Genomic DNA, 23,759 nt, shown 5'->3' with positions numbered 1-23,759 from the left:
TAACGGTTTATAAGATGGGTTATACTACGGAACCAAGACATAATTGACCTATGTTGATCGTTTACATCACTTTTTACGTCCTGAGCACGCTATAATAATTTCAGCTTGATTTCTCACTTTGTTTTTGAGTTATCGTATTAACAGACGGATAGACTGAAATGGATTCCTTAGGTGATTTTATAAACACCTATACCAAAATTTTGTTCGTAACATCAATATTTTTAAGCGTTACAAACTTGGGACTAAACTTAGTATACTTTGATATATATTACATATATACAGAGTATAAAAACATATATTTTATTAACTTTTTTCATAAAGGCAATATTTAAAGAAAAAAATTTGATGAATTTGGTTGACAGACTAATTTGAAAATTTAATTGGAATGATAGAAAAATCTTAGTTCGTATTGTTTCATGTAAAAACAAAACTTTTCTTATTCTTAACATTTTTGTAAGTAAAGATAAAAGGGAAAGCATAGTATAATTTGTAATTTTAATTCATGAATGTGAATGAAATGATACAATACCTGAAGAGTAACATGAGACCCTGAACGAAGGAACGGAAGTTGTTGTGCCTGTTAATGGACGTATCGGGTGCGAGGTCAATGTTGCCAAAAACCTAAACATCAGGGTCAACAAAAAATACATCACAACACTACTGTGTACGGATACACTGGCGGATACCATATAATATAAATATATAATAATTTTAAAAATTGTTAGAACAAAAATGAAAAATTTATGTATTTTTGATATAATCTCAACAAATTCCTGTATGGTTAAAAAATATAAAAGCCTAGCAAATGTATCAAATTTTATCTTAATACATGGGGTTATTTACGAGTTTTTTTTATGTCTACTATCTACAAATAGGCGCAGGGAAGTGAATTTGCAATATATGAGGATCGAATTTTGTTAACGAATATGTTTTTTTGTATTCAAACTAACTTAAAACTAAATAAATTCGATTTTTGCCCCAATTTCTTAGATTTCCTAGACCTTCAGTTGAACTGAAGAAAGCTGATTGGCTGGCGTCACTGACACTACAATTTGACAGATGCTTTGAACAGTATAAATTGTAGGTACACGAAAATATCATTGTGCAGTCCGCCACCAAATTAGCAACGAGTAACATACATAATAAGAGTAATTACGATTAGCTAATTCATACTGATGATGACTACTTGGTAGTCGAAATACGTATTTATAAAATACAAAAAAATGATCTAGGAAATTGGGGCAAAAATCGAAATTTATTTCGAAATATCCTAAAGTTCTCAATTATTATTATCTTCGGTAATATTTATAACTTTTTATAATTTACTAGGGAAAATTTTCCAGGTTAACTTTTTTTGGCTTGTTTTATTGGTATGCGTCACACATCTGGAAGGGGTTTAATTCTGTCTGTCAAATTAAAATTACACTCTTTTATTATAACAAAATCATATTAAAATTACAGTCACACTGAAGTAATTTGTAAACGTTTTTTTAATTGATACGATAATATCTGACGTGGTGTAAGCAGCGACAAAACTACCCGACAATTATTACTTTTATTTCGAAAATCGTTAGCTTTCGGAGGAAATTCGACTTAAAAATACGTCATTATTGCATTAAAATGAAATAAAATCCGCTAGCTTTAAAAAAATTTTTTAGAAATAAGTTATCAAAGCAATGAAGGTCATTCACTCAGGTGAGTGTCCTCCATTTCAGTTGACAATTTTTTGCTAAAGCATTTTTCTGTCGCCAGCGTGTTTTCTTTCGATTAAATGCAATAATTTCATATTTTTTCAAAAGCTTCCAATTTTCGAAACAATTTTTGTTTTTTTATGAGGATCAGCTTTCTATCTCTTTCCATTTAGGATCTAAATTTACTATTAAAGAAACATGGAGAATTAGGTCCAATCTGCCGTCAGAACATGCCCCCTATAAAACTCAAATTTTGTTCAAATTTTGTTCAATTTATTTTTTGATTGGTTAACTACAAAACGAACTATTATCCATAATTAAAATAGTCTACCCTGGAAATTAATTAACCAAGTTAAACCAGTACCACTATATTAATCGCCACTTCTGAATCAGTGTCTTCTTAATTTTATTACAGTTGGATAATTTTTTTTGAGTAAAAAGTTCGCAGAAATTGTCAAATTTCAGCTGACCTGCTAGAAGCTATTTTAAGCAGGTATTAGAAACATTCACGATAACACCTAAGTAGAGAAAATAGTTAAATTACCGATGCCAGATAAGGATTACCTACATATACAAATAATAAATAATATTGACTTTGCCATATTATACTTTCAAGTCAAAATAGGATAAAAGTGGCATCTTTCGTTCCTCATATTTTGCAAACACAACCCTTTCGCAGCACTTGCGATAAAATTTATAGGTATGTAGCCTGAGAAAATTTTTTTTTTTTGAAAAATAGTTATAATCTGAAAATTTGCAAACTTAATTAAGTTGATTAAAGAAGGTAATGAATGGCAGGAATAGAATTCCCGAACTATGCGAATCTTTCCACTTTTTACTATCTTTGCCTGGCATATTGTTGTTTAATAAACCTCAAGTTTTGAATTCAATTAAATAATATACTAGCTGAAATAATCCTGGATATATCTAATTTCACTCCGTTAGTTTCCGATAAATGTTATTCCCTAATCAACTACAACATATTTGAAAATCTAAACTAATGTTTAAAATAGATATCTATATTTATATAATTAACTAAACAATAATAAAAACTTTAAGAATTAGTATATTATAAAATTAATGGATAAAAAACTGATTTCTACTTATATTCTAAAATTTTAGTATATGTTTAAAATATTCTATAGTTTATAGTTAAAATAGAAACAAATTTTGTTTTTACAAAGTTCAATTATATTTGTTTGGTATAAAGGAAAATTCGTGCACAAATTCTAACAACTCTTCAATTCTTAAAATATTTCATTAGACCCCGTTCTTGAATAATTAGTAAACGTACCATGTTCGAAATAATTTTCCTTAAAGTCTTTATCGAGTATTACAGTTTTAAAGTTAGTGAATTGCGCCTTTTTATTATTCTCTAAAAGAGTTATCGATACGAATATCAACGATACCAATTTTATCAAAATTGAATCAAATGGCAAAGTTATAAAGTTCTGAAGATTTTTGAAATTTTGAAACACGAACGGTCATGATAAAGGTGAAATTAAAAAAGGTTTCTTATTTTTCAGTTGGCAACGGAAACCAAAAGCTTTTGAACATAAGTTCAGACATACTTTGTTCACATCAGGTTCAGAAATATTTTGTTCACATCAGCCATTGTCTAAGGCTGATGGTCATTCCGACACCAGGGAAACTAAAAAAATGATGGGCGATGATTAAATGAAAATATTATACATGATACCCGTGACTCGATGGACATAAGCTTAAAAGCGTATTCTTTGGACAATTTTAAGTTGAAAGTTTCTTAAGTTGAAAATGACTTTTGTGCACTATTATGTCCCCAAAGATATTAGTCAAGAGGTAGGTCTGGTAATATCAGCGGTGATTTCCTGTTCGAATAATTCCTAATAAACAAGTATTCCGAACTGAGCATAGTCATTTGGCAAAAAAAGGTAATTTTCGTAAAGCTAATACATAAACAAAGGTCCGTACAGCAAAAACTTTCCGACGAAAAAGCTATTCTTAACATGGTCGAAAATAGTCCGTTTAGTAGAGTATGAAGAAAAATTTTTAAATAATAAGACATTATAAATAGCTACAGAAAGGCATCAGAAATGGCTATAAATATAAAAAACAAAATTTCTTATTCGCTAAATTTGTATGTCCCCAAAGAACTTTATGATTACCGTATTTGTTTCAACGCGCGAAGGAATGTTTTTAAAATAACCTATTGCCTCAGTTGTGTGCAGTGGTAAATAAATATGATCGGGGAAATTTCCTTAATCAAATCAAATATAATTGCACCAAATTCTTTATTTTATAGAAACAAAAGAAGTTTTTTTGAAAGAAAAACATTTAATAAAAATTGTGATTGCTGTTTAATTATAAAGTTAAGTGCTAAAAAGTTTTCCGCCAATGTTATTGTAAATAAATGTTCTATTTACAAAAAAAAAAAGGAAAAAAAAATCCTTTCTAGACATCTACTACCCAAAATTATGATACAGAATGGATCAGTTTAACAGAGAAATAAATAATATGACTAACTCAAACTGCCTTACGTTGACCTAGTGGCACTTACACGAGTTTCTTATTGGATATTTGTTAGTTCGTGAGTCTAAATTTACGTCAGATGTGTGTTTTCTCAGTCGATATATTTTGTACTAGTTTTCTTATTTTAGGATGGGAAGGATAAGAAATAGAAGATCATTAAGGTAGGAATGAGATCACCGTCATCGCGTGTGTTTGTAATATAATTCCTCCTAAAAAGAAGAACCGATTTTGATAACTTTTTTGAGTGTGTTCAAGTGGATGTGTGGATAGTTTAGATTCACAATTCGGTCCACTACAAAATGTTTTAGAGGTTTCCGCAAAAAAAAAAAAAAAAAATGAAATAAATGGTGGAAACGCATATAAATTATATATTTCATTACATTTAACTATTCAAATTTATTTATTTGCGCTTCCACCATATTTATGTAGAAATCTAAAACCTATTGAAGTATTATTTATTATTATTCATGTATTGTGAATAGGTATTTATCATGTATTGTGAAGGCTCCAGCCAGGCCAAAGGCCAGTTATTTCAAAATAATAAGTTTTCACTTACGTCGACAGTCCCCATGACTGACTATCATTTCTTATTTGACGGGATACGTTTATTATTTCTGTTTATTTTGTTGTATTTATTTTCTGGGCTAACAGGCTGAATATTTCGGTAACTTGTAAATCTCGTTTTGTATACAAAAGTCTTGACGAACAACATATTATTATCAAAGAAAAATATAGACATTTATAGACATGAATTCCTTTGAGTGGTTCTTCCTCACATATAGTTTAAGTTTCTGATGTACAAAGTAGGTTGAACTAAAAATCCTTGAACTAAATTTGTTTAAGAACAATCTTTTCGTTTCCTAATTAGTCAGTAAAGAGTCAATTAATCAGCTCTTTGTCTAGTTTTAGTTAGGTAAAACAAAACGCGTGTAATTTTAGATTCAATTAAAACTTATATAGAATTATATATATCTAGAATTTCTCTATTAAAAGGTCACATTCTCTACAAGACAGACGACTTACTAACAAAAATACTTAATATCTAAAAAAAAAAAAATATATTATACGGTGGACACTCAGGGATTTAATAATCATTCTCTATATTATAAATGTAATTATAAAACAAGCACGATTATTTTATAATGTACAAAATGTATATATCCTACCAAATCATTACAATCTAAATCTTTTTATTATTGATATTTTATTAAATTAATATTGACTAAGATAATTCGTGCAAATCGAAATATTTTCATTCATTAACATAAATTATAAATATAAATAAAGAAAAAATGTTAATGAAGAATTTTAAATTATTATATTTAGACAGTAGACATGTAAAAATAATTTTTTATCTGGATAAAACAGATTTTATTTTTAATTAAAAAAAAAATTAAATAAATAGTAATTATTTGAAAAAAAAAATAAAATAAAATTTACGACATATTTTTAACTAATTAAATTTAACTAATTTTTAACTAAGTTTGACTAAATTGTTATTTCTAAGCATTTTTATATATAGAAAGTTAATTGTGGTAAAATGCAAAGGTTTTTAGTAATATACAAACACAAGTTTATCATTTGGTATACATAAGAAAATGTTTTCAAAGTTTGGTAGTAAATTTTTGAAGTTGTAACTCATCAGATGGTATGGAAAGGCTAAATAAATTTAAAGAAATACTTGGGTGAAACCATTAAAATAAAATTGGTTATTAAGAAGTTTTTTGTGCCAGTATTTGTGACAAATAGAAAAATATTCAATGGATTGAATTGCGTTCCCACCAAAAGTATGTTTCGTGGCTTAAAAAAAGGTATTTAAATCGATCTTTTTGCCTTCGAGTTGTGACGTTAGTTACACGGACACATAAAAACTTAGATTAATCAATTTGCAAGATAATTTTTTATGCCGAGCATCAACTATGTCTTAGCTACGTCAGAGAATATTAAAGTTTCCGAAAAGGTATAGAAAAATTAATAATAATCTATTTTTATTACTAAGTTTACATATGATAGTTTATCTTCTTCTAAAAGTACTGTAAAAATAACAGAAGCTACGATATTTTTTGTTTTTTTCTCTTTTTTTTTTTAAATAAAATTCTATTATCTGTTCGATATTGATAAATAATCCACTTATCTAAGTTTTTTGAGTATATCTTGTTTCCTTTGCCTTCAATCGTATTTACATTTATTATAAAAGAAAAATTTTCTGCAAATTATGTCCGAAACCTTTTTTATACGTTGATCCGTTTTTGAAATTAAGCAGAATAATGAAAAGATATTTTGGGAGTAATTGTGTTTGCTACAGCAATTTTTTGAAGCCAGTACCATCCCCAACAAGAAAGGTTCCACCAAGCCGAAAACGTGACATAAGCAAAAAAGAAACTTATAGTGGTCTAAAAGACAGTTTAAGGTCAATCTTCACCCATCTGATAATCAGATGAGACATATTTTTTATGAAATATTGTTGAATTATAAAAACTCCTATCAAAGTTTTTCTATTGAAAAGGGTTCATGGCTATTTTTAATTAAATTAATTTTAATCAATTTATTTCATAAATGGGTTTTTTCTGACAAGCCTAAGCCATTATTATCGTAATTAATTTATCTTTCTTCTGATACCAATTTCGATAGGTTAACAGATCGGTGTAGTTACTTATATTGATTTACCTGTTCATATGCTATTAACAGATCTACACTGATCTATTAACCAATCGAAATTGGTATCAGAAGAAAGATAATTTAATAACGAAAACAATGGTATAGGCTTGGCTGCAAAAAAATCATGTTCATGGAAAAAATTAAAATTAATTTAATTTAAAATAGCCATGAGCCTTTGGATTGAAAAATTATGGTTGGCGTGTTTACAAATCATTAAATTTCATTAAAAATTTGCCTCATCTGGTTATCAGATGGGTGAAGTTCGACCTTATACCATCTCTTGTACTATAATTTATTATGTATACCAAAAAATAATGGATGAAACTAAAAAAATTAGTAAACACATTAGACATAAAAATTTTTAGTACAGCACAAAAATGGATAATTACACAATTAATAATTAGGGAATACATATTTAATTTAGCGGGATGTTATTTACGATAATTAAATGTGCCCATATACTGAATGAAACATGTCATATTTTGAGACCAGATAATCTGACCTTAAAATATAACATTCTGTTTATAGATCAGTAATGGTATACAAGACTTGTACGATTTATACGATATTTTGTTTCATTTTTAGCATTATTTGTTTACCGAAAGAGTAGTAATAAGGCTCCAAAGAATGTTTGAAAGTTGTTATGCCGATTCATAGCTGTATCTGGATCAAAACTCATGTTGCCGAATACCTTAAAACAGTAACTAAAAGTTCTAACTATCCAAAATAAAATTTAAATCAAAGTATAATTTATAATTTTTTGGTTTTATTAAATTTTGTTGTTTTCGAAAATTTACGTAAGTTATTTTTTAAATAAAAAGATTTTAATTAATATTTTCGAAAACAAAAAATTTTTTTGAGAATTGAAACTTTTCAACTATCTTTTGTAATAATAAAAAAAAAAAAAATAAATTTCAATTGCAATAACCCCATAATGTATAAATGGACTTTAATATAGAATAGAGATCTTCAAAAATATTAAAAATTAAAAAAGAGAAATTAAATTTTTAAAAAACAATGTAACTGAATACATACCTGCATACCAATAATGGCATAAATAAAAAATAGCATTGCTATGAGCAAACAGACATACGGCAGAGCTTTAAAACTTTGCACAAATGTCCATAAAAGTATCCTAATTGTATATCCTTGACGTAATAACTTGATAAGACGTGCTGCTCGAAACAGTCTTAAGAATCCAACATTTATGAAATTTTCCTGTAAAAAGAGACACCAAATTATTTTACGATCAGTATAGAGTTTAATCGAATTTATATGAGAGAGATGATGAAATTTTTTATATTTATGAGCGTATGGGTTTTTGAATAAGAAAATCATAAGCTAATAAATATGCCAAAAAGGGGGTTTAGACTAATTAATTCATGGAAAGTTGGAAACTGTTTGAGTGTTTTTACTTGTTGAAAAAGTTTATTGTTGTTTGCACTAATTATCATTTGATTTATAAACGATTAAAAATTTCCTAGAAGTGTAACTTTTGAGAGCTATTAGTAAAAAAGTTGAAAAAACTCCGTAGATTTTTAGGCTTTGGGCGTAGATTCTTAGAACACAAAATGGATAAATAATAAACAGCATTACTAAAAATTTAAACTGTGTGTCTAGATTCAATGTTGTGTTATCACTTTTAATTATATGTGTGTATGTGTTTACAGTGGTTTATAATGTGTATTAGTGCATTTCCAGTTTTCCGTAAATTATTTAGCCAATAAACCCCTTGCCTAAGGTAATACAAGCCTAAAGAAAAATGAGCCGCAGACAGGTACATTTAACTACTTAAAATACTGAATAGAACTATATATAATCGAGGAAATAAAATCGAAAAAACAGTCTAACAAAGGAATCGACACCTCGTCATTAGATTTTATGGGAGCCGGTGAAAATATTTGCCTGAGTGTACTCAACAAAATCATATCTATGCGAACTTGTGATTTTTCGATTTACGTCCATAGGGTGGGACAAACTTTCTCTTTATTTACTTTTAAAAAAATTGTTGTTTATATATTATGGACTATTCCCAGCATTTTTTTATTCTTTTCGTTTTTTACCCAGCCTCATCGTTTTCGAGATGTAAGCATTTGAAAAAAAAAGCGGATTTTCATTTTTTTTCTTCAAATGCTTATATCTCGAAAACTTCGAGGTTGGGTAAAAGATGTCAAGAATAAAAAAATACTGGGAAATGCCCATAATGTAGAATACAATAGTTTTTTTAAATGTAAAATAAATAGAATGTGATGTCCGGAAGAAGGATATTTCTGTCCCACTGATTTCTGGGCGTAAATCGAAAAAGCACAAGATTGTATGAATATGACTCTGTTTAGTACATTCAGACAAACATTTTCCATCGGTTCCCATAAAAATCTACTGGCGAGGAATCGATTCCTCTGTCAAATGCTTCATTTCCTACAGTAGTATATTCGTAACTTACATACTATATAAAGTAAAATTAGCCATATTTAAAAAACACCAATGAAAGACCTAAACCTTTCTGGTTGGTTAAGAATTAAAAATTATCAAATTTTTATTTTGGAAGCGCAGGAACGTAATAAATTTTTAAATTGCTAAGGTAGAAATTGTTGTTTTACTTTTTCCATTGCTTTCACATTTATACAGGATGATTTTTTAAAAGTTTCCACTCTTATATTTCGGAAACAGTATAGAAAAAAAAAACAACAGAAAAACGTCGTCTCATTATTAGGTGGTTTGAAAATATGGTGTCTTGATACGAAGACGCCTTTGTGGCCAAATAAGAATTCTAACTTATATTTTTTTAATGAACGTAGTTTTTGTAATAGATTCTGATTCGTTTCCGAAAATAAACAATCTTTGTTTGAAAATTTTTTTTCCTAGATCACAAATTTTATCTCTCACTTCAGGTATTTTCAAGTTAAAAAATTTCCATTAAGAAAATGTTAGTTTTCAAAATATTAATTTTTTGTATAGGAGATGTAAAAAAAAATTTTTGCATATCAAAATTTTTTTTATTTTTATTTTTTTTTTGCGACAAATTTGTCATAAAAATATGTCGTTCCTTTTTGAACTTTGTTTGGCCATGAAGACATTACCTACGAATATAAAAACCCTCTAAGCCTGGTTCAATACCTGCTTTCGTGTTTTATGATTTTTTATTCGATTTCGAAATACAAAGGTGGAAACTTTTAAAAAATCATCGTGTATAATTCATCTAGCGTTTATAACTATAGATATTTATTTAAAAAACATAAGGCAGACACGCAGCTACACAGATACTTGTTACTTGATACTTGATACTTATTACACACCTCATCATCACCTGGCTTGACCTCAAAAATGTAGGGCTAAAAAACAATTGATAGATTGAATCACTAAGCACATACTTTGAGGATTTAAATGGGCTCGTCGTTTTCCGACAACTGAAAAAAATTTGACTTTTGAAAATTATCAAAATGTACGAAAAGTAAGGCTTTTAGTTGAGAATGTGAAGATTTTACAGCCACCTATAATTGGTTGAGTTAATGGGTGCCGGAAACTGAGTACAAGTCAGCTCACTTGTACCTGATATAGCCCAAATTTTGCACAATTATCCGATATATTATGCACTGCCTGAAAGTAATCCACAAATTGAGCTCACCTTTTGCCCAATACACCAAAATATTATATTTGTTATCAAAATAATGTTAATGTTAAAAACAGTGGTACTAAAAATAAAAATAAATTACAAAAAAAAAAAAAAAAAACACGACTGAAAAACTAACTAAAAAGTAAAAAGAAAGTTTTATTAGTTAATCTGTATATAAAATCAAACGAAAGGTCATTCATTTACTCGCTGACTGAACAGGAGGGATTCTTCTGTGGAACACTTTTTAATCTCATTTATCTGTTTAGCCAGCGAGTAACCTTTTGCTTTATACACACAGATTATATTGAAATTTATTTTTATGAAAAAAAATTTTAGCCAAAGCCACTCGGAATAATGTAGAGATTCTAACGATATCCCATATATCTAAATCTTAGTTTTAGTCATTTGGAAGATGTTGGAACAAAGGAATTCACATACATATATGAATCCCAAATAATGAATTCTTTTTTTAGTTTGGTTAGTCGTGTAATGAATTTAAGTAAAATAATACATAGAAAAAAATTGTGTGTGTTATAGTGTGATGTTTCCGTCAGGTTATTGTCAGTTTCAAACAATAGATGCTTCGTCTGTGTTATACGTACTATGTAGTTTAATTTATATATGATAACCCGAAATAAATCCGACGACGTACGATGTAGTTCGTTGCTTCGCTGTAGCCATGTAGTCATTCTGTATCGGTGGGTAACAACTACACATCTATTTGTACGAGGTTCATATGACTTAAATAGTGCGCTATTTCCGTCAGGTTATTGCCAGTTTCAAACAATCGATTCTTTGTACAAAAAAAGTACAAAAAAGTAACGGGATCATTTGATCACTAGATTTTACTCTTCATATTTGTTCGTATCGAGCACCTTATATGAAAATCGATTCTAAAGGAGAAAAGTCTAAATAAGTCACACAATTTGATATTTAAAATATCTCGAGAATTGTTGGAAAAACTTTGGAAGAATTCGTACATTTTGAGGTATAAATTCTATAAACCAAATATTAGATCATCAAAATGTTGGACTGCTTTATTCTGTAAATCATTTTCGGTAGAAGAACTATGATATAATTTCAAAATACGTACCCCAAATTCTATAACCATAGCATCCACAATACTTCCAATAACGGTAATAAAATCAAATGTATTCCAGGGATCTTTGAAAAAATTCTGTAAAAACACAATTTGAGATTAGAAATCAAATATTTAATAAAATTATAATAAATAAAAACTGTAGGAAAAAAAAAAATTCCATCAAAGATTTTTCTTTAAATCTACACAAAGAAATAAACGCGTCTTTTCAGAAAAAAAAATAGAAAATATCTAAAAAATTTGGTCAGAAAACTGTATATCGTTTATTGTGAGGAATTTTAAATTCTATGATTTTTTTTTGTCCTTAGGATTTTATAAAAAGGATGAATGAAATAAAGGATTTTATTTAAGACAGTTCTATACACATTTTGATTGGCGTGAAATCATTCTTTGATTGACATGAAACTTTATAATTTCCTTTAAGAATTCTCTTAAATATTCATTGGTGGAAACAAAATTTTATAAAGAAAAGCGGTTTTCCAGATGAGAATGGTTAAAATTATAATTTAATTTCAAGCACTGCGATTATATCTTTTACTCTATCGATTTGAAATTTGGATATGCTATAGGTATTCATATTCTACCTGCCCTGGCTACTTTTATTTTTCGAAAATCATGTTAGTTTTCCCAATATTTATTGTTCACACCCAGTTATCTTTTCTTATTCCAGTTTACCTGTGTTTGAACAATGAAAATTTGAAAAATTAAAATAATTAAGTAATCAAGGCAGGTAGAATATGATTACCGATAACATATCCAAATTTCAAATCGATAGAGTAAAGGATATAATCGCTGTGCTTTAAATTCAATTGTAACTTTAATCATTTTTATCTGGAAAATCGCTTTTCTTTATAAATTCTTTTTCCGCTAATGAATATTTAAGAGGAATCTTAAGAAATTATAAAGTTTAACGCCAATCAAAGAATGATTTTTAGCCAATCAAAAAGGTATGTAGAACAGTCTTAAGTTAAGGTCATAAATTTTGTTATTTGTATGTTAATAAATCTTTTTAATATCGTTAGTAATTATAAGTAAAAATATCAACGACGTGCAGTATCTAAGAAGCGTTTAGGTGAAAGAATTATTGTTAGTAAGTATATATTTAATTTTTAAACACAGAAAAAATTAGTTATTCAAATTAAAGGTAGAGGGTTATTCCAAAAAAATAAAAATAAATAACTATAGGCAACTACTTATTTCCAAAAAAAAAAAAAAAAAAATGAAAAAAATAATAATAAAATTAATAAATAAACAACTTGCAAATTATTTTATATTTTTGAAAGTTATTAAAGTTTTTCAAAGTAAAAAAAAATAAACACACTACTTAATATTTAATATAAAACACAAATAAAATATTTTCGAAAGTTTTATCTGGATATTTTCTGATACAAAACCTGCAACATATGTTTGGAAAACAAAATATTTTTGATTGCATTTTAATCAATCCATTTGGAATTGTTTCATAATAAAAACAAAATTTGTTTGTGCTTTGAAATTATAAATAAAAATTAAAGTCTATTAAAAAAAGTCAGAAAAAAAAACTAATCCAAAAAACATACTCAAATCTAATTTTCAAAATTAAAACATTCCATATACAGAATAATTGTTTTTAATTATTTTTAAATAAATTTTCGTTTTAAAAAAATAACCTAAGTTATATATAATTGATATATGGTTGTTGATTTTTGATCGCATTACCTTAAATCCAAAAGCGATGAGCTTCAATACCGTTTCCAATAGAAAAAGAAATGTAAAAACAATGTTCATGGCTGCTAAGATGTCCGCTAAGAGTGGAGGCGCATCATGGTACTACAATAATTTTATTTAATTCACAACCAATGCACATACCCCGAAAATAATTGTTAACATTTTTTATTTAACAGAAAAAAAAATACCCACCTTAGTGAAAAACATTTTTATAAAAAATACAATATTTTTAAACAAAAAAAATAAATGATTTTTGTTCTTTTTTTTAAATTTTAATAAACCATTTATTTTTTATTTTATTTTTTTATGAAAATTTAATTTAAAATTATAGTTAATTAAAAAAAATATATTTTTATAATTTGATCGCACTTTTAATATTAACTATAGTTTTATTTAAAATTTTCTTTTTTAAAATTTTTTGTATTTTGTGTACCTATACTGAATTGAAAGAGTATTTTTTGTCCATTGAGTGAGCTTCTCACAATTTTAAATCCAAAATGAAAGATATTTGTAAAAACTTGTTTTGTGTAATTTTGTGCATGCCTAACAATAATATTTGAAACATTTCGAAATAAAATCAATACGTTAGATATAATTTATTGTGCAAAATTTGTAACAGTGCCAAACAATTATTTGTATCACGGATATATAACAAGCAAAGTTCACATTCATATTATTTTTAATTACAGCATTACTTTGGTGTGCAACGAGCAAGCAAAATTTACAATATGCAAAAGGTTTCATGCGTTTTTTGTGCAAAGCATAGTTATACAAAGATTCTAAAAATGCAAAAAAAAGTCTCAAAAATGCAACAATTTTTAGGCATACACATGCAATTTCAACAAGCCATGCATTCGTTCCACGTTTAAATATATAAACAAAAGTAAATTAAGGGGATTTAAGGATATTAATGCTATTATTATAATTATTAATTTTTTTTTTTTTGAATTAGGGATTTGAAGATTTTCAGGAGTTTTGTTATTTATTGGAATTGAAAATAAATAATTTAAAAACAATTTAAAAAACGTTGACGTAATTATAAATCCTTTTTTTTTTTTAGTTTGTCGAGAAATAAATAAAATTTTGTTTATGTAAAATCGAATTTTAAGTTTGTGATATCAAATTCAATTTAATGAATATTTTTTTAAATATTTAATCTGGCTTTTATATTTTGTAAAGCTAATGTGGCATAATTGAAGCGATGAAACAGTTTGTTGATATTAACAACATTAGAGGCTTGAAAAATTTTTTACAGTTGAAACTTCATCACAAGAATGAAAATTCTTTTAAAGGTTAAATTGAAATGTGAATATCAAATTAAAAGAAGCTTTTCACTGAAGTATTTTCATTTAAAAATATATTTTTTTGAAATGCTACTTCATCTTCTCCAATTTTGGATATTATATTAGATGTATATTTGGAAATAACCGAAAGCTTCGCTATTCAAAGAGTGGTTCAAGTTCAAACAGAATCTACAAATAGGGAATATTCATGAAATTTAAATTTGGTTCAAATATTTTTCTCCCGTAAGAAAATTTTTTTTGGCTGGACATTCAACTCTACCATTATTTTAGTACTTAATATCTTTTTAATTACTTAAAATTAATTAATAAAAGTACAAATTCACTGAGGAAAATTAAAAATTTCTAAAACGGAAATTCAAATTTTTATACGGACGTGACATCATTGTACTGGCTTGTCGAATTTGTTGACATACTGTATGGTATTAATTACTTACATTTTATATGGTATTACATTGATTTATATTCTTCTCCGGCTTTGTAAATTCTGTGTGGTAAATTCATTTTTTTAAAGTGAAAATTATACATTGAATTGTCACCAATTGACAGATCACGTACTTCAACAGAGAGCACCAAAAGACTGCGTTTAAATATTTCAAAATTATACTGTATTTTAAATATTTTTTACACTTAATTACAGCATTTTTAAACAGTATTCATATTTTTTACTTTGTTATAACGGTGTAAACAATGAATTAAAAATATATAAAAAAAAACATGAATATTCCCTATGGTTTGCTATTTTCGGGATTATAAGTTATGTCCTTTTGGGTCAAAGTAGATCTCATCCATGAGTGATGATTCGAATATATTTCATTTATTATTCGCCAATCTTTTTTATAATTTTAATATAGTTTCGAGTAAAGGTATCAAAAATATTATTAAAAAAAACTATATATAGACAAAAAAAATATTCATTAAATTTTTGTATGAAAAAAAAAAAAAATTGTTATGCTATCTCTTGAAAATTTCTTTCGAGTACAAAATTTAATGTTTTTAAAATGTACCATAATATAAAATAATAACTTAAAATTAAATAAAAAAAAGAATAGTAAAATGATTTTTGTTAATTTTCAGTTTAGTCGCTTTTATTCAAATAACTAAGCTCATACAACAATACGCCATCAAAAATGTATTTAAGAAGTATAATTTATTAAACTTTTATCTAGATATGAGATTTTTTTAAATTGAAAAGCAATCATCGTGAGTAGCTAAATCTCACAATAAATACTTGAATAACCAAGGAAAAAAGGAATATCCAGTGAATATTTGTAACAAATTATTTCATTTCAAACTTTAATGAGTTAATTAAAGTTATACCACTAGTTTAATTTACATCTAGGCATAAATATCACGAGTATGACAGACTACATGCGTTAAGCAATGCATCTAAGTGAGAGGTATTATATACATGTGTTGAAGCTTCAATATGCGTTGAGATAGTTGTAAGACGCTTGGAGACTGGGAGTTTCTTAGTTGAATAGAGGAACTACAAGAGATAACCCACGATACAAGTCACTTTTGCAATTTCATATAACATCTATAATACCTCTTACTTGGATGCATTTCTTAACCCATGTACTCTGTCGTACTTGTAATATTTATATGCCTAGATGTAAATCGAACATTCTGTATACTTTTTTGAGTTAATTCCTCATTCCATTTTTTGAAGTGTTATACTAAGTATATTGTACAGGATGTCCCAAAAGTAGGAAAACCCTTGAAGATCTCACAGAATCAGTGGGAAAAAAGAATTGCCAGGATTGCCCATCTTCTCTTAAAAGTTTCCTGTGACATAAGATCATTTACCTTGGAATGCCCTTTAAGGTCATGGTCAAAGTCATATTTTGACGGAAAATATTTGGAATAAACTATAAGGGTTCCCATTTGAAAAGTCGATTTATGAATCTGAAATAAAAAGTGGGAGTTAAAATTTGAAAAATCGATTTTTTGTTCGCTGTAGCTTTGAGGTTATGTTCAAGGTCAAATCCAAGGTCACAACTGGATTACACAAAAAATATGTCAAATATGGTAAATTCATTTTTCTCATTTTTCTCCCGCTGACTCTGCGAGATCTTCAGGAGTTTCCACACTTTTAAGAAACTATGTATTATCTTCGTACAAACTATTTATAAACTAGTTATACACTAGGTAGGTACGTTATGATTTCAATTCTGGCCAAAATTAAAAGTTTGGTTTAAATAAATACCATGAAGTATTGTTGTAGCTATAAATTATTTGAATAAAAATTATCAAAGTTAAATACAGAAATAGTGAACTACTTCTAGAAATCCTTTTTATCTTTAAAAAATCTAAATTTTAAAACGCTGGCGAAAAATAACAGTACGTTAGAAATTATTAAGATTTAGTATTTAAGTAACGGGGCAAATATAAGTCCAGAAACGGGGGTTTGGAGCCTATATAAATCATTGTACAAAGAAGAAGGTATATTAATGTTAGATGGCAATGAAAATATTCGATACAGCGATTTCTTTAATTACTTCCATATTTAAGGCCAGACACTTTTTTTGTAGCAGAAATTTTTTTTGTACTGGTAAAATATGGTGGAAGCAATGGAGAGTACTTACTTTTTAACCTTTGAACCAAAAAAGGGGTGTAAAAAGTTTGAACGCTATGTGTGTGTATCCGTCTGTCTGTATATGGCATCGTAGCGCCTAAATGGGTGAAGCGTTTTTTATTTTTTTGGCTTCGTTTGAAAGGTAATGTAATGGAGAGTGTTGATACCTATTCAGTGCGAGTTTAGGGTTCCGTACCCGGAAACACGGAACAATAGGCCATGATCCTCAAAATCGGTTCGGTTTGGAGAAGTCTCTAAGCAAAAAAAGTAATTTAATGGAAAGTGGTCTTAGATATGTTTCAAGTGCGAGTTTAGGATTCAATACCCCAAAAATTTGTCGAGGGTTTTTTAAAATTTGTAAATTTCACTTGTCAATACATTGTGTTGACTATTTAAAGAAGCATGTTATTTAGCGATCAAATATATCGATACAAATTGGAAACTTGGAGTATGTCATAATAATGTATAATCTCTTAAGCCGTTTCGATACTAAAACGAAAATGTTACCAAAAAACTAAAACTTTGTGTGTCAATTAATGATAATTTAAAACACCTTCCGTATGAATTTCAATTAATTCTTTGTACGGTTTACGATAAATTAATTATTAAAAACATCCCTTTTTACATGGTGGTATATGAAGAAGTCGTAATAAATGTTGGTTTTTTAGTCAATAAGTGCTTTTAAAAATGTTACCATTTACATCAAAACTTTTATCAATATTCCTCAAGTTTTAAGCTTTATAATTATACCAAAATTTAGAGCTATGGATGAAAATGAAAGACTTTTTTTTGATAAAAAGACTGACTTTGATAGTTAATTTCTCATAAAGCGTACAGAGAATTGATATAAATTTTTCACAAAAGACATTATAATAGAATGATTAATTGATAAATAAAATAAAATTTTTGGTATCATTTTCATTTTTATGGTATCGAAATACCTTAATACCCTTTTTTAAAACTTCGAGAAACGAAGTGTTGAAATGCGGGAAAGAAATTGATAGTTCGGGAATGCATTTTACAAGGGTCCATTTTGTTTATACTTTTTATTAGTCCTGATTATAGAATTTTTCTGCTTGCAGATACAATAAGTCAATTATTAAAACTGCAAATTGTAAAATACCGTACCTTGCCAAAAGTAAAGGCAAATAATTTTATTAACCTTTATTGATAAAATTCATTAAAACTGTATATAACTTTGATTTGGATTGAAGTTTTTTTTCGTTTTGTTGTAAATAATGAAAGTTTAAAAGTAAATGAAATGATAAAATGAGATTTGTTTGTGATTGATCTTACCTTAACTCCGAACGCAATGATCTTCATGATGCATTCGACGGTGAACATGCCGGTGAAACCCATGTTGAGGTAATGCAGTGAGTGCTTGTACGTTTGACTTTGCTTGTGGTACTGTTAAATACATTATAAACTCACATTCTCATCCTTTCGTACCAAACACAAATTATTATGGACATTTTTTTATAAAAAAAGGGCAAAAAACTGTATAAAGTTCATAAAAGCTCAAACTTATCTAAATTTTTTATGTTAAAACACTATGTTTTGAGTTACAAATACGAAAGAGTAAATTCTTATTTGTTATTGAGTTCTTTGCCAATCTCAAAGTTTAAAATGGTAACAGAGAGAAGAAATAGTGTATCTAGACAAAACCTTACGTCTTACGTGCCGTCTGCGCACGTTTAATCTATTCGGGAATCTAATAAGGGTGTGTTTTTGAGACTCATTATTATTTTGGGTTTTAGAACAAAATATTAATTTAAGACAGTATTAACCTCCAGGAAGTCGCGCTATTGTCGAATCAACCGCCCTAGATGTATTTTCTATTAAAAATTATTTCTCACGCGTTTTTTTACTCCTTCCTGTAGTAAAAAATCCATATTCCATCTCTCAAAGAGCTTTTTGTATCGTGTATTACGCTTTTTTTGGTGAAAAAGTGTAATCGTCGAATTACACGACGCGTATCCGATATGGAATAAAAAAGTGATTTAAGATCTTCTTAAAGTAGTTTTTTTATTGCCAAGCCAAGAAGACATTTAATATTTTCTGAAACATTGGCATTGTAATCATACAGCGTTCATAAAATATAGAGGTATGCAATGTTTGAAATTTAATATCCGTATACCGCAACTTAAACTGAAAATAAAACTAATTATTTTCATTTTCATTAGCTTGACGCAGCGTAGCTTTAATACTAATTCCCTTCCCCTCCTGAACGGACTGCGTGGTTTATGGATATTTACTTAGAAGTTTTTAACTTTAAAAATGGTAGTCGCTTCTACCAGACTTTTACCTAATATTTAACTTCCCAATATATGTGTATGCAGTCAAAGTTGACAGAGAAATATTTGAGTTAGAAGAAAAATAATTGGTAAAAAAACAATTATAAACGAAAACACGTATATAAAAAATTTTTTATGAAAAATTGTCCATTATAATTTTTTATCATATATTTCATAATTTGATATTTAATTATATTTCATAATATACTAATAAATCATTGCAAATTAAGCTAATAACTTTCTCTCTCATCTTAACTTCATTTATTAAAATAAAAATATAATTGTAGCTTATTAGTTCAAAATTATTAATTTGTCAAATGTTAATAACAATAATTAGATTAATGGAATGGTAACGGTTATACTTTTACAGTGATTTATAGCGGTTCATATTTTATGTTAATTATTTCTAGTGAAAATGTTTTGGCTACTATTTGCTCTGGATAAATCATATATCGGTACTGTTCTCGTTTTTATTTAAACCAAATTTTTTGTCATTTTCCACTGGCTAAGCGAGTTACAATAATGAAAGAGTAGCCATGTTATTTGTGAAGTGTTATTTTACGTTATATAACAAAGTAATTTTTTTTTTTACCTGAAACCTCATCCCTTGAAACTAGGTCAAATTACAAAATGTCTTGAATAAAAACCCCTTTTTATCAAAATTATTACACCCCTTCTTATTTCGACTTCAGCCAATTTGTAGGCATGACTTTAAATGTAAAAAAGCAATGCTAAATATAAGCATCGTTGCTCTGAATATTTTATTAAATTGGTCTACTAATGATAATAATGAAATTAATATAAAAATCCGAGAGCCAGCAACAATTGGCCATGGTGTTGTTATCATCAAACTTCGTGGGAATCAGCTGGCTCAATAGCGGCAGAAATTAAAAAATAAATGAAATTTAATGGAGTTACTTCGATTCAAAATTGATCCATAGTTTAAGTATGCCATATAGTATAAAAAAATAAGGGTCAAGTGACTATAACGGGGTGGATTTATGTCAGTCGTTTACGTTAATTTTCAAAAAAATTTTAGTTTACTGATTTCACTCATGTTGAAAATTTGGCTGTAAAATAGCTTTAAAATGAACCAAGTTGAAATAATGCCAGTAAAACCGTTACCAGATTAGTAGAAGTTTATTGAAAAATTAAAATTGGATTATTTCATAAACAGAAATTACTAGAAATTACGGATCAAAATAGTGAATTTATGAATAGATTAAGCAATTTTGAAATGTAACTAAATACTTAGAAAATGTTTTAATTTTATGTAATAATCCAATTTATTATTTAAAATTATATTAATTCAGATAAAATGTATTCTTTTATTGAAAAAATCTATAACCCCTCACGGCTTGAATTATAATAAAAAAAAGGTCAGAGAGGCGTGCGGAGGTTATGTACGTTACGGTATGTACCCACATATACAAAAATTGAGTATGTTACTTTCATAGCATCAAATGCCAGTGCAAAAAATTATTATCAAAAGTGGCTGTATTTCTCACAGATTTGACTTAAGGTAGTAGTATCGGTAATAGACTTTGCATTCAGAATTTAATGAGATTAGGTATAGTTGTCCATTATTATATCATAATTAACCAGTTAAATTTTTAGGGACCTTTCTGAGAACTAAAAATCTGAACGTCTAGTTTTGTGAAATAAAATAAAATCTGTGATTTCCCATAAGGATCAATGTTAAAATATCTTTTTTTCAGTTCTCTGAAGGCCCTTAAAAATTTAACTGGTTAATTATGATATAATAATGGACCTATATGGCAAGTTTCTTTAAATTTTGAAAGTCTATTACCGATAGTACTACCTTAAAGATGCTTTTATGAAAATTTTGAAACTGCGTATCTTGCGGGATTTACAGACTGTGAAATATGTGACAAAACTTTTTTTTTTTTTATAATGTATAGTCGGGAAATGGTTTTCTAGTTTATTTCACTGAACCGTATAACATAACTTTTAGCTCTGCTAAATTATGGCTATTATGTTTCTTAACACAAAAGAATACATTTTATCAAACAAAATAAGTAAGGAATATAAGTCCTTAAAAATCCATTAAAAAAGATTTTTTTATGGATTTATACTATTACCAACTTAAAATATTATTTATGATTTTATCTGAAGGATTTTAATTTTTTTAAAAGGAAATTTAAAAAGAAAATATATATTATTAATAAAAGAAAAATTAAATAAAAAATATAAATTGGGACAAATTATAATTCATTGAAATTTTCTTATACTTTTAAGTTTTCATTAAAAAAAAAAAAGAAAAATCATGCTAAAAATTATCTTCGCGTCCAAAATAAAAACAAATTAATGCAAATTAAATAAAAACGCTGCAAAATTAAATCGTATAAAAATCGATTATTAAAAATAAATAAATAGGAGACAAGCAGGAAAAAATTAAACTTCATATTTTCATCAACTCTTTAAATGCGACATAAAAATTCAAATATTTCATATTAAGTGCAACAGAGATTTTACGAAATCTTTTTATAAAAAAATAAATAAATAAATAAATAAAATTTTTTTGGATGCCATTTCATTCAATTTGATAGAAAATTGATAAAAAGTAAAAATGTTTTGTTAAAGAAAATATTACATGCGTTGAACATTCCATGTCAGTTTGTTTTTAGGAATAGGCGAATTTCTTATAGTTCATTATTACAAACAGATATTATAAGAAAATTTTTCTTGTTTGCCAATATCTTGGAAATAGAAACAATTTTATTTTGGAACAAACAAGAAAATAGTGAAAAAGTATCTTTGAAATAATAATATACTTCTAAGAATATCTAAAAATATTTCATTTTTACGAATATTTTATTATTAAAGTTGCTAAAGTGAGTTCTACAAAATTTTCAGAACGAATGTGGTGAATGTTTTTTTCTTTTTAAACATTTGGAGAAGTTTTCGAAATCTACGAAGCCCTAAATTTTGCAAACCTTTTATTTTAGATCGTTAGTACGGAAGCCTGAATGGGTCACAATCAATTTATGAGAAAGTGTCGCTACACTGGCTTATTTTTTAAATGTGTACTACCCACAAGTATAAAATCAACTTTTAAAAAGCCATTAGTACACTTTCAAAAAGTTCATTTGTGACTTGTGGTATTATGGAAACGAACCTTCTTGAAGATGTCGGTATTTTGTTATTTTGCAGGTTTCTAATTATAACGTCATAATAAACATTTAATAATACTTTTAAATGTTAGAAATTAGAAATGTGCAGATGCAATAGAAAAAAATCAGCAATTAAAGCATTATATTTTTTAAATAATACTAAAGAAAATTTTGAACTAACTACATAAGACAAATTATAAACATTATCATATTATTATTAAATAATATAATAATCATCACCGACTGGCATATTCAAAAAGGTTCGTTTCCATAATACCACAAGTCACAAGTGCACTTGTTGAAAGTGAACTAGTGGCTTTTTAAAAGTTGGTTTTATACTTGTGGGTAGTATTTATATTAAAAAAAGCTAGTGTAGTGCCACTTTTTCATAAATTGATTGTGAACCATTCAGGCTTCCGTACGTTGGTGATATATAGTATTCGAATTTCTAATTTTGATATTAGATATCTCAAAAAGTTGATTTTGTTTAATTGAAAATAGTACAGTTGTTTCGAGAAACCAAATAACCAATACGATGCAAATTTTGCAAATATTATTTATTTCTTAAACTTTGACATTGCGAATAGTACTACAATAAGAAAATTCTTTCTGACTTCGTGTGTGAAAATTAGTTATAAATGATAAAGAGTGCTAATTTTGGATCGAAATTTGTTGTATTTTATTTTTTTACAAGAAACAAAATTTCTAAAATATCAAAATACCACTTGTTAAGATTATCAATGGTCATTCGAACAAAATATGTTTTCCTTTTTGTGGTTTCCAATGGATACAATAGAAAAAGATACGTATTACAATTAGGAACATACTTTTCGTTTATTTAAAAAATCTCTCTAAATGTTTCAAAAGAATATTATTCACCAATTTTTAAAAGTTTAATACCAACATTTTTCTAAATTTTCTATTCTAAGTGTAAAAATTAGATAAGTAAATTAACATTTATGTATTTCAAAGATTTTCTTTCACAACTCATGCAGATTTTTTATTACAAAAATGATAATTCAGAGGAGTATTGTTTCAAAAAATAACAAGGTTTCAAAAACAAAAATCATAAAAGCAACCATCCATTTTTCAAACACGTAAAGAAAAAATAATAATAAACGTTTGACAAATAAGTTTTCTTTCAAAAGCTATCATATGAAGTATAGTTTAGTAATT

At 27.1% G+C, this 23,759-nt stretch overlaps 1 protein-coding gene across 1 annotated transcript in view; it reads right to left on the bottom strand.

The window, feature by feature from the left end:
* LOC123293925 (voltage-dependent calcium channel type A subunit alpha-1) overlaps positions 1–23,759 on the bottom strand; it is a 179,931-nt gene that overhangs the window by 27,108 nt on the left and 129,064 nt on the right. Inside the window, exons 19-22 of the mRNA XM_044874921.1 lie at positions 18,452–18,562; positions 11,564–11,647; positions 7,893–8,075; positions 530–621 (exon numbers count right to left, since the gene is read on the bottom strand). Coding sequence (XP_044730856.1) covers positions 530–621; positions 7,893–8,075; positions 11,564–11,647; positions 18,452–18,562 — 470 coding nt within the window. The remainder of the gene's footprint in view (positions 1–529; positions 622–7,892; positions 8,076–11,563; positions 11,648–18,451; positions 18,563–23,759) is intronic.

Source organism: Chrysoperla carnea, chromosome 2 (genome assembly GCF_905475395.1).
Source record: "Chrysoperla carnea chromosome 2, inChrCarn1.1, whole genome shotgun sequence".
Lineage (NCBI taxonomy): Eukaryota > Metazoa > Arthropoda > Insecta > Neuroptera > Chrysopidae > Chrysoperla > Chrysoperla carnea.
The sequence above is the reverse complement of the archived record's forward strand: the minus strand, read 5'-3'. Positions and strand labels throughout refer to the sequence as shown.